We start from the raw sequence: 12,852 nt of genomic DNA on the forward strand, positions 1-12,852 counted from the left end.
AAGAAAGTTGAGGAATTGTCTCTTTAAATAAATGCCCACTGAAAGATGCAGTTCATTTAACAAACTATAAAAGTTGGACTAAATCCTCCTTTTCAAAGTGGCCTGCTCATTAACCAAGCAATGTCTCCTTACCTGGTTTAAATTGAATTCTAACACCAGCGTCATTTTGAATCTTTTTTATCATTTCACCATTTCTTCCTATTACAATACCAACAGCAAACCTAGGTACAGCAACCTTGGTTTGGGGTGGAGGTGGTGGAAGGAGAGAAAAAAAAGAGAAGAGAAAATTTTAACTTACAAATATTCAGCACAATACACCTAAAACCCGCATCTTGCAATTACTAGAACTACTGTTCCAAAAGAAAGAAAAGGCTTTAACACTCAAAATCTGTTCCTTAACAGATCAATGCATCTACCTGTTTCTTTGCAGAACTTCTCTCATAATTAACCAAACATGCCAAACCTACAGAATGAGAGCTAAACACTAACAGTTTGTGGGAAATATAATTGAAATGAAATGAATCAGATAATTTATATCTATTTTCCACTGCCATTCTTAGGGAATGGGTTACAGTTCCAGGAACTCATATAGAAGGTGATTTCTCCACATAATCGCTCATGACAATAATGAGTTCTGCCATTACTCCATACTTGAGTATACCAAATGAACCTGAAATTCTGTTCTTACCTGACATCCACATCAAGCACTGGATAATGGGGATCAGGAGCAAGAACTTTGTCAATTTTCTATTCATCATTACAAAATGCTATTAATTCTTTGACTGTCAAGAGATTGGCTCATCATAGACCATGGATTTTCTTAGTTTGAACAGTTTGGTTACACATGGAATACTCCAGGAACCATTGAAGAATTGATAAGGCTGGGCTGTTAAGGTAGCCAAAATATCGTGTAAATTTCTCAAATGAAAATATCTCCAATAATTAAACCTTTGTTAACAGGATTTGGATTAATTCAGATATGAAAAACACCGGCTGTTTTCAAATATGTTTAAATCCATATTGATTGGAATAATCAAAACTGCACATCCTAAATGTATTCCAGCAATGCACCATCGGTTCATTTAACAGGCATCTCACAGATGAAATATTGTTACTGTTGCAAACACAGGTGCCATAGCCACAGAGCCAAGTGTGTGTATCGAGAGTATAACCTGGCTGCTTAAAAACTGAATAAATTTATTGGCATGCCAACAGTTAAAAACAATTCTTTCATAACTAATGAATATACACAGGGTGTTCCTTGCATATTATGCAAAGAAACTGCAACAGAATGAAAATCTACCCAAAAATCATTTGAAAACAAAAAGACTGTTTTTCAACACAAACAAGGAATCACATACTTACATCTATACTATTTCCTCCAATTCTGGAACCATATTCATTCCGTCTGAAATCACCTTGATCTTTATCTCTGATTATTTCCATGACCATCTCTTTAGCTTGCTGAGGGTAGGGAGGAAAAGGCAGAAGGGGAGAAACAAATTTATCATTAATGGTCAATAAATGAGGATCATGTATACAAAAACAAATTCAATGAGCAAACATTAATTGTTACTTTGGAGAATATGCCATGATTTGCAACAAAAATGAAATTCATTGTCAGCGTTAAATAAAAGCAGAATTACAAAAGCACAAAAAAAAGAGCACGAGAACTCTCATCTGCATTGTCAGTGCTGGAAAGTCACAACCTCAGCTCAGCTAAATGCAGTACTCACACGGATCACCCACAAAACAAAGTTATTGATCTTAGCTATCTCAGCAGATTCAAGCAAGGTGTTCCGAAGGAAGCAACAAGCCAACTATGTTGCTGACAATCAAGACAAATGAATATAAATGAAAACAACTGCCTAAATCAGAACTGACAACTAAACACCCAGGCAAACTTTCAAGAGGGGAAATTAAGGGAAAAAAGGGACATATCTATCTAATAGGTCTATCTAATAGCCTGTCAACCAAAGAAAAGGAAATAAGAGATTGAAATTTTCAGGCAATTGATGTTGGAAAATTTAATTCTCCAAAAAGTGAAGAAAATATCTGAAGTGCAAAGGGTCTTTGCCAATATGTTTGCAGTTTCTTTCAAATCAGTATACTGCACCAACAGGAAGGCAGCATGACTTAGGAACACATTCCAGATAATGATGAGGAGTCAGGAGAATTCCTCAAGGCAAACATTGGAGAAAATATAATTGCAATGTAATTATGTTCAATCCATGAATTAAAAAGGGCAAAAGAAAAGCTAAGGGCAAGAATGGAAACAAAAATTATAGCAAGGATGAAATCTTGCTCAGCTTACATGGAAGGAAAAGAAAAAAGTGTAGTTTCGTACTGGGGTCATTCTGATCTCAAATATTACAGAACAATATCAACGCCAACACAGGAGAAACTTTGCTTTTCAGGGGAGATCTCAGGTTCAAAAAACAGTAAGACAAGGATAAATTTAAAAACTTGTAAACTAAATTGCAAATAAACACCACTTTAAGAACAAAGATCAACCAGAAACGGAGGCAGTTCTTCACACACAATAGAACGTGCAATGGGCTCCAGAATATAACAGTAGACATATTCTAGAATCAGTTATGGGACAATGGGATACATTCGGAACTTCTTTTAAATCAGTACATTGCACCAATAGGAAGGAAGCATGACTTAGAAACACCTTCTAGATAATGATTTGGAGTCAGTAGAATTCCTCAAGATAAACACACATTGGGGAAAATATAATTGCAGTGTAATTAGATTTAAAGTATGGTCTGGGACTTTCTGGTGAATTGAAATCAAGAGCCATTCCTCCCTCCATTGAGTACAGTTCATTGAAGGAAAGAATGCAAGGCATAAATGGAAAACAGGAGGCTTGTAGCCAAAAACAAAAAGGTAGACACAGTCTGTTTGGGCGTCACTGTTATTTTTGACAAAACAAATGAATTACGGAGTTGAGAGAACATTGAAATTTGACAACAGTTGACCATAATATGGCCAAACTGCAAATCTGATTACGAAACACAGCAGGTCACAGAAGCAAGTGGTGAGGGGGATTGGACAGCATAAATATACCTTAATATCTTGACTGCCAGAGTAAAGGACTTTCACCAAGTGTGTGCATGGTTCAGAAATAGGAAGAAGGCAAGTAGTGAGGATGCTACTATGAGTCTACAGAGTGATACTGGCAGGTTAAGCAAGTGAGAAAAAACTCTGATTTTCTAGTGTGGGAAAATGTGAGGTTACACATTTTGGCAGGAAGAATAAAAGGGTTAAATGCTATTTAAATGGGGAAAGACCACAGAAAGCTGCAGAACAAAGGGGTTTGGGGGCCCTTGTGAATGAATCGCAAAAAGCTTGCAAAGAAGTTCAGTAGGCATTAGCGAAAGCAAATGAACTGTTAGCCTTTAGTTTTAAAGGAAGTACAAAAATAGTTCTGTGCAAACTGTACAAAGCATCAGACCACACCCGAACACTGAACAGATTGAGGCCCCCTGACTGAAGGAAAGGTATATTGGCAGGGGAAGCAGTCCAGAGAAAGTCCACCATGTTGATTCCGGGTAGGGAGGGATTTTCATATGAGAAGAGATCGAGTAGGTTGGGCTTGTACTCACTGAGTTTAGAAGAAAGAGCCCTTATTGAAACAAGGTTTTTAGGAGGCTTGACAGAGTACATATTCTCCTTGTTGGAAAATCTGGGACCAGACGACATAACCCAAGTAAGGGGTTACCCATTTAAGACATAGAAAGAATCTTTTCCTCTTAGAAAGTAGTCAGTCAATCTGTGGAATTCTTTACAGCAATGGGCCTCAGGCTACAAAACAGATTTTTAATCAGAAGGAAATAGAATGTTATGGGAAAAGGCAGCAAAGTGGAGTCGAGGATTATCAGAAATACCTTGATCTCACTGAACGGCAAAGCAGACTAAATGACCTACTTCTGTTCCTACATCTCAAGATCTTCTAAATATATCCAATGATGGCACCTTTATTATTCTCTGGATAGACAACACCAAAGACTCACAACCAAGTGAGGCAATTACTCATCTCAATCCTCAACCTTTTATCCTGAGACTCTGCCCATGTTCTAGATGAAGCAACTTCTGAGTCTACACTGTCAAATGCCTGCAGTATCTTGAGTGTTTCAATTAATTCACCTTTCAGTCTACTAAACTCTACAGAGCTCAGCCCACATTTCTCATCCCAGGTGATAAACACCAGTGGATAAAGGTTGTTTAGTCAGAGCCAGCCATATCTTTCCAGTCCGAGTTTTATTTCAACTTTCAAATTACTTAATCCTCATATAGAAGATACAGACCCAGTAAAATTCTCACCCAATTATCCCTAACATTTAACTATCACTTGTTCCCGAGTTTCATTTGGTGTCTTGTATCCCTGCCAGACTCAAATAGATAACAGATTCACTTTATTTTAATAATTTTAAAAAGAAATAATGCAAAACAAAAAAAAAAAAAAATTTTGCACAATGTCAATTATATTGTTATTTCTTTCCGCAAAGTTCCAAACATCCTTTCTCGAATATTTTGAAATTTCTTAGAGCTTGCTCCTTTCTTCGTAAAGCAATCTGACAGTTGATTGATTTTATCCACCCATTTCAATTTTAAGATTACTCCATTCTCTAACATTTGATTTAATATTGCAATATGGACCCTCAGACTCTGCAATTACTGCATTTCAATTTTGTAAGCCACTGTATGCTTTAATAAGGCCTTACTTTGATAAGTGCATTGGGGATAACATTTTCCAAATAAAATTGCTGATACATTACAAAACTCAACCCATTATGCCCATTTGCGAATCTAATATATTTAAAAGCCCCAGCAGCCTAACATTCAATTTTGAATTCTGATTTGAGACAACTTATGACTACATTTTCAAATTCACTGCTCCAGCTCCATTAAAAATCAACTATAAGGCATTGTAGAGATGCCCAAAAGCTGCTCCCCCAGCGCTAGTAAAGCAATACAGGATCTACATTCAACTGGAGACAGCCCAACAGCCCACCTTTACTAAGACTAGAGGCATTGTGTAGGTTATTGAAGCGTCTCTTTTAACATCTACAGCGTCCCCATTAAATTTGGTGCCTCTTTAGGGATGAAGGAATCCTTGTTTCTTTTGCGCTGACCTCTTTGCAGAAATACACCTTTAACATCAATTGATCTACATTTCTCAAGTATTTGTTGCGAACAAAGCTAAAACGATCTTCAAAATTGCTTTTCTTGCCATAGGTGAATCTACTCTTATTTTGATTGCCCAATTTTATTTCAAACCTCACAGGAGTAGGTAATTCAGCCCCTCAAGCTTGTTCTGGCATTTGATACAGTCTTGGCTGATCTCATGTTGGCCTCAACTCTACCCTTCAACCCATCTCCTCCTCAAATTTACTCAATGTCCCAGTATCCATCGCTCTCTGGTTAGTGAATTCCACAGATTGAGAAAAATAACTTATCCTTTGTTTTAAATCTGCCACGCCTTATCCTACAACTGTTGTACACATATCCATCTGTTTGGTAGGCCTGACTATTCCTTATATGCACCTCTAAGTATACCCCAAATTCTGTGTCTCTTTTTCTATCTTGCTATTTGGCATCTTTTATTAACTCATCTTCTAATTTGTTTGCAGCCACTAATACTCCCCAATCACATGGGTTTCTATACTTGTTGGCATGCCTGAGCTACACGATAGCCCCAAACCTTGCTAAGCTATGCCTTCTCTCTCTTTCTGGACTGGTACTGTTTGATCTCCTTCTCCTATTAAACGGATTCCTTTCAATGATTCATGATCACTTTCTATGGGCATAGTAGCTCCAAAAGCATTACACACAGCATTTCCTTGCCTTCCATTTTTGTACTTCATGGCCCAAATCCATGGGCATATTTTTCTGCCTCTTGCCCTCTGTGTTCAGCCTTTCTTATTTTAACTTGTAATAGTCACATTTCACCATCAAACAGCCCCTTCTGATAAATATTTCACTTTTGCACTTACTTTTGGTTGTTGTTGTTTGGGACCAATGGCCTCATTTTAATCACCAGAATTGATTTGTTCTTCTTCAGGCAAACTATCCATTGTGACAGTTTGATCCTCATAGCTGTGCAACATATGGTTAAGTACCTAGCTCCCCGTTACCTTCTGCAACTCCTTTAGAATCTGCAACTTTACAGCTCATACCTAGCAATCAGGAAGAACATACCCAAACAGAATGGCTCTCAAGCTGTGCAATTATTCTTCTTCTGTCTTCACCAATAGCCTTTTCTGGGCTTCTCCACTTTTTAGGCCTCTCTTATTTTCAGGGATCGTGTCTCCCTGAATTAAACTGCTTTACAATGGCATTGCATTAAGTTTTTAGGCTCACCAAATTCTTTGACTTTGTTTCTGATGGAAGCCTTTTTGCCTGGGTGCAGAGTTCAAATACTCAAAAAGTAGAACTAATGGCAGTTTCTTCGCAAGCTGTGGACTGATCTCATTATTGACAGAAGTTTAGAATTTTTGCCAAAAACTGATTTAGACAAAGTCAAAAGTCACACGACACAAAGTTATAGTCCAACAGGTTTATTTGAAAACACTAGCTTTTGGAGCTCTGCTCCTTCTTCAGGTGCAGTCCAGAAGAGGACGTAAGCAACACATAATTTATAAGCAGAAAGGTAATAACCTTGAAAATGGCTCGCTGACTGCCTCTTGTTGAACCTTAAATCAGTTAGAAAGGAGACAAAGGTTTCTACTGATTAAGATGCAAATCCCAGAACTTCTTTCAAGTCACTGCCCTGAGATAACTAAAGGTTTTATCAGTGCATACAAGAGGTGACATCTCAGGTGTGAGGCCTTGTTTAGAATCTGGCTGACTGTGTTTGAACTTGAAGTCAGGCTGGTTTTTTTTTTTGAACAAAAGAATGAGCCTGCAGTTACATAAACATCTTGGATGAAATAATTCACCGTGGGTGTGAGGGGGCGTGCAAGGGGGATGGAGTCACTTTTAGCACGACATGACTTAAGGCCCTCCTCACGGGTATTGAATTTGGTCATCAGCCTCTGCTCAGCGATTTTGTTTTTGTGTACCTCGAAGTCCATCTTGAGCTTAGCCAGATTGGAGGCTGAATGCCCTTGACCACTGGAGGGAACACATCTGTCTGGTGATTGCTGCCGGTGTCCATTCACCTGCATCTGCATGGTCTCGCTAATATAGCGCACCCCGGGACATCCTTGCCTGTAGTATATGAGACAGACAACAGTGGCTGAATCACACAAATATCTGCTGTGAACGTGGTGGGTGGCATTCCATGTGTGTTGGTGGTATCCATGTTGATGATCTGGCATGTCTTGCAGAAGTTGCCTTGGCAGGGTTGTGGGGTATTGGGGTCAATGTTGTCCTGAAGGCTGGGTAGTTTGTTGTGAACGGTGTCCGTTTAAAGGTTCGGCCGTTGTTCGAAGGCGAGAAGTGGAGGCATAGGGACGATCGTGGCAAGGTGCTCACTGTCATAGAAAATTTAAAGCTGCCAAGAACATGGTGTAGTTTCTCCACTCTGGTGAAGTACTGGATGACAAAGGGTACTCTAATTGTTGTATCCTGTGTTTGTCTTCCGAGGAGGTCATTACAGTTTTTCGCTGTGGCACGTCTGAACTGGTGATCAATGAGTTGAACATCATAGCCCAATCCAACACCGGCACCTCCACATCATGATTTAGACCATATCTTCCAAATATCTGCAGTGAACTGTTAGCATGGATAGTCCATGCTAGTGCAAACAATAATTTAGCCGATCTGCCACACTTTCAAGAACAATTTCATCTATTACTGCAATGGTTTCTTTCACACAACCTGCTGTATTCTTAAGATATATTCATATTTGCACACGTCACTAAATTCATCATTAGCAGTGAGAAATTTTGACAGTGGTCCAAGTCCATTCCCTAAGTACTTTTCCATTATCGTATCCACAATTATTTTCTTTACTATGTATTATTGTTGACTCACTTGATCTGATTGTCAAGTCTACAAAATGTAAAATGAAAACTTCTTCCCCCCAAATACCAACTCCACTAAAGACATTAATGGGACACAGCACTTTATTAAAGGGCTACAACACAGATTAGTTTTGTTGTATTCCATATCCAGTTTCACCTGTGCTTTCTTCATTAATGGTCTACTTGACAAAAGTATTTACCTGGACATAACATTTGCACTAACAAAATAATTCATTCTGGCTATTTTACAAGGTAATTTAATGTGTTGTCTTCCCAAATTTGAGACTGATGGAACTCAAATTTCTTTACATTGTTGCAATCCCTATTACTCTGTCTAGGTGATATTTTAGTTTGTCTACTCACCAAACTGTAACCATGCATTGCTATTTAATACTGCACAACTGAACAATTCTACCAACACAAATTTCAACCTCGTGATGAATATGCCCAATACAATGCCTTCTCTTTGATCCATATCTCCATCATTTTCAGAATCTTCTATTTCACATTTAGCTCAAATGCTATTATAATGCTTGGGATAGTCCATGGCGGCATGACACTTCGAATGTGATCCAAAACATCATTTGACTACATTGAGTATTTCTAGATTTTTTTTTTTAAATTGTAAATCACAAATTCCTTTCAAACACTTTTCAAATTTGTCAAAAGCATTTCAGTTCTCATTGCTCTTAGTTATAGTTTTTCCTTCTTATCATTACCCACACGCTGCATTAACTGGTCTCACCAATCCGTTGACATTGTGTCCGCTATTTTCTGTCAGTTTTCCCATTTGCACTACAAATGCTGCTGGAATGGAATTCTTCCCAGGGGTTTTTTTTTTTTAAGTTGCTCTGACATTTTTTTCCTACTAGTGTGCGTTTATCTGCAAACGCATCTCCTGTCAAACCTAGAAATCTGTAAAAACACTATTTTAGTGCAATATAAAACCTAAAGGCCATAGTGAAGAAATTCGAAATGGATTTTCCACAGTTGTGTGTAAATAAAATATGCTGAATTCCACTATGTTCTCCTTCATGGAACTATCTTCACTCTTTCTGACTGTCAAACTCTGACCATGCCTCATAAGCAGCAAAAATCATCAACTGTTCGACAAATTTTATCCATGCAAGTTTATAATTTGTCCAAACTTTAATTTGTGTTCAAATCATCAGTGTCCAATTCTATGTACAAACATTGCTTATCCAGTTTTTGTAGATATTTTATGATTAACCTATTCAGAAATGTTATTACACTCCTCTGGAGCAGATGGGACTTGAACTCAGGTCTCCAGCTCAGAGGTAGGGACATTACCACTGTATTGTAAGAGCATTTGTATAGTTGCATAAAAGGCAAGCCCGTACCTTGCATCTTCTTCAGTAAAGAAATAACACGTGCCTACATGGTTACTTCATTCTTCCACTCGTCATAAGATTCACATTCAGAAAACAGCAGTGGGTAAACATATCCTGAGACTTTAGATTTTGATTCAGCCATTGTTCATTTTCTCAATTAACTGTTTTGTTAGATTGAAAATTAAGCACTATTCTTTGACTTATAAACAGCTAATTATTCTTTGCTACCAGTAATAAATACTAGAAGCCAAAAGATTGGTTAGACAGAATCCAGGCATATATTTTCTAGTCAATTTCATTCCAAATCAACACAAATTCCAGCCCAATTTACCTATTATACATGAAAACATCTAGTCAGGTTCTCACCCAATTAACACCTTTAATTAATGTGCAACCATCAACTGTTCCTTGTTCAATTTGGTCTCAGGCGATTTGACAGGCACTACTCGATGATAACTCCTGGCATCAACTCAGTGAACTTTTGCTGAATGCCTCCAATTTATGCACATTTTTCCTTCGATACGAAGATCAAAAAACAACTGTGCAGTCTTCCATGTTAGAGCTCTCAGATTTTTAGCCTCTCGAGTTTTGCTTATCTCCACTAGTCATGGCAGAAACCCAGAGTACAATTATTCTCCAGAACTTTGTCGCTGAAATTTGTGGTTCCTCAAGTATAAAGCAGAGTCAAAACTGACATGGCAAAATGGTAAGCAAGTTAAAAATGGCAGTGGTTGTCGGTGAAAACAAAGTCAGTGCATCTCTAAATGTGCATACAGAAGGACTATAAAGTTATGTTAGGCAAATGCGATTTTAATGGCACTCAAGAATAAATTACAAGGGAATCATGCATTAATCAGGATTCTTGATTATCACAATGTAGATACTGAAGTCAACTCACCTGTACTTTGTAAGGATCTCCTGTAATCCTCAGTGGTTTGTCAGCACCTGTGGGAAGTGGTCCATCCTGAATCATTATCATTTTTACACCAGTTCTCTCCTGAAAAACACAGAAAAAAGGATCATGCCACCACACAGTCACATGTACTCTGGCGATTAGTTAAAGCAAAATCTAACATTTGTTTGGTCCAGTCACACTGGTTAACTCTAGTCAGACAGTTTCATTGCCTTTATGGTTACCGGCCTTTTGATTCTCAACAGAACGAATCTATCCACGTTGAGGGATAAAATTGCTAAAAGTTTATGGAAAGTCTTTAACAAATGGGGCAAAGTTTAGTTAAAGAAATACTTTCACTTAAGCAAAGGTTGCCTTATCCTGGATCATTTGCATTCTCAGACCTGTGCTGAAAAGGAGCACCGAGGTGTGTACCATCTTGAGCTGGGTTGCCATTGTTGTGTTGCCATTTCTGTGCTGTAAAAATATGACATTATCTTGTCGGTCAGTGGTCCTCCCGCTCGCTGACTGGAGGGTCCCAACAGCTGAGGCACATAAGATACAATGTTGCACTTTTATGCTTGCAAGTCCTTCTAAATGGACTCAACTTTACACTTTACCAGGGAGTTTTCAAACAAATACCCAAAAGGTATGTTTGAATGAACCATAAAAAGTGAAGGGCAAAGCTTAGTTTTACTCTCATCCTGGAAATTCCCTTAAATATCACAAGTTTTGTCTGCATCTATCCAAAGAACCCCGAACCTATAGGAAATACAACAGCATTCCTTATTTCTCCAAGGTAAGTACACTATTCACACGATTACAAAGAATGGTAAAGACTGCACAGTACTAATTAGGTAGGAAGTCTGTAACAGTCAGGAGAACAGTCTCAAGCCTCAACTACACAATCCTGCAAGAGTAGAGCTGTGCAGAGTGAGCAAGGGAACCAGTTTCACATGGCTCATTGAAATCGTTTACCCAAAAATATTATCACTGTTGGTGTTAAACAGCGTGGCCTAGTTGGTAGCATTCAGTTCTTAAAGCTAGAAGAAAATGCACGTTTAAGTTCTGTTCTAGAACACAAAAAAATCCAAGGCTGACACTTCACTGTAGCTTTGAGGGAGTGTTAGACTGTCAAAGGAGTCACTTTTACAATGCGATGTGGCCTCCTTGGCTCTCTTCAGTCAATGTTAAAAATTCATGGCAACATTTCAAAGAGGACCAAGCGATTTTTCCCTTGTGTCCTAGCCAATACTTATGCCTCAATTAACACCACAAAATCAAATTCTCTCAGCATTATCACATTGCTGCCTGTGGGAGTTTGCTGTGTGCAAATTATCTGCATTATAACACTGACCACACTTCAGAAAACAAGTCACTGACTAAACACTTCAACAAGTAGACACGAAAGATACTACATAAATGCAAGTCTTTCTTAATTTCTTTATAAATGAATTTTTCAGAAGGAACAAGCAGCTCTTTTCCTCTTTCTTCTCTATCAGCTCAAAAACAAAAAAAGAGTAAAGGTAGTCAAAACTCTTTCACAAATTCAATTCTTGTTTTGTTGAAAGCTATTCCAAAACTACAGAACAGCGAGGGCTAATTTCGGTGGAATGATACTTCCATAGGACATTATATGAAATGTGTCAGTGAACTATCTGCCTTATTATGCCATAACAGAGTTCTCCACTGTGGGATGTGCAGTAATTTCTAGAAACTGTAGGGCCAGAAACAGAAGGTACTGGACTAAACATCAGAAAACATGATGCAGCAACTGAGACTGAAGGTTCATAAGAAATTGTTAATAGCTGTTAGCCCATATGTAGGTGAACACAAAATTTAAAAAAGGTCTGTTTGTATTTGCGACTTGAGATACATGTAAACAGATGAACGGAAATTAAAACAAATTTGCAAACTGCTTTACAGACAGACAATTTCTTTTGAAGCTATTGTTATCACTACTAACACAACAATTAATATATGCACAGCAAAACCTGAGAAGCAGTCTAATTATTGACTATATTAAGGGTCAAATGTTGACAACAACACCAAGAGAACTCTTTTACTCTTTGAGCAATACTATCTCAACACTGGCTTGGATCAGCATCTCAAGAAAAAGACTGTACTCTCCAACAACTAAACACTTTCTGTACATTTCAGAAAACAGCCAATTATCAGAATGCAATAGTTTGTCCTGAATATCCGGACACAGTGCAAGAAGTCAGATCAATAAACTGCTGGGCCAAATAAATTTTCAGATTTTGACATGATGCATTTGTAATAATTGAAAATGTGAGATAAAAGATACACTAGCATACTGTCAAAGGCTTCTCTTACCTGTAGTTGTTTAATGGTTTCCCCTCCTTTGCCAATGACAAGGCCAACTTTGCTGGCCGGGATTTGGATTTCCTGTATAGCGTTATTGGAACTATCAATATCATTGTGAAAGCCAGGCCCGTTCCGACACCGATCCACAATCTGTCCTAGGAGTCTTTTTGCTTCTCTGATTGATAAAACAGCAAGTCATAGTGATCAGCGAAGTCAGTGTTAAAAGTACACAACTATACAATTCAAACAAGTTTACATGACTGAACTACCTAAATTACATCCAACAAAATGCCTCACAGGAATG

The 12,852-nt window shown here is 38.0% G+C and overlaps 1 protein-coding gene across 5 annotated transcripts in view; it reads right to left on the reverse strand.

Annotated features, from left to right (window-relative positions):
* fubp3 (far upstream element (FUSE) binding protein 3) overlaps window positions 1-12,852 on the reverse strand; it is a 106,495-nt gene that overhangs the window by 41,382 nt on the left and 52,261 nt on the right. For all 5 annotated transcript variants that reach the window (XR_007265055.1, XM_048613641.1, XM_048613639.1 and 2 more), the window contains exons 7-10: window positions 12,558-12,723; window positions 10,227-10,325; window positions 1,366-1,464; window positions 133-235 (exon numbers count right to left, since the gene is read on the reverse strand). Coding sequence is in view for 4 of the 5 variants with exons in the window: in XM_048613641.1 (XP_048469598.1) it covers window positions 133-235; window positions 1,366-1,464; window positions 10,227-10,325; window positions 12,558-12,723 (467 nt within the window). In the remaining variant the exon portion in view is untranslated. The remainder of the gene's footprint in view (window positions 1-132; window positions 236-1,365; window positions 1,465-10,226; window positions 10,326-12,557; window positions 12,724-12,852) is intronic.

The sequence above is a fragment of the Rhincodon typus genome, chromosome 28, assembly GCF_021869965.1.
Source record: "Rhincodon typus isolate 14 chromosome 28, sRhiTyp1.1, whole genome shotgun sequence".
Classification (NCBI taxonomy): domain Eukaryota; kingdom Metazoa; phylum Chordata; class Chondrichthyes; order Orectolobiformes; family Rhincodontidae; genus Rhincodon; species Rhincodon typus.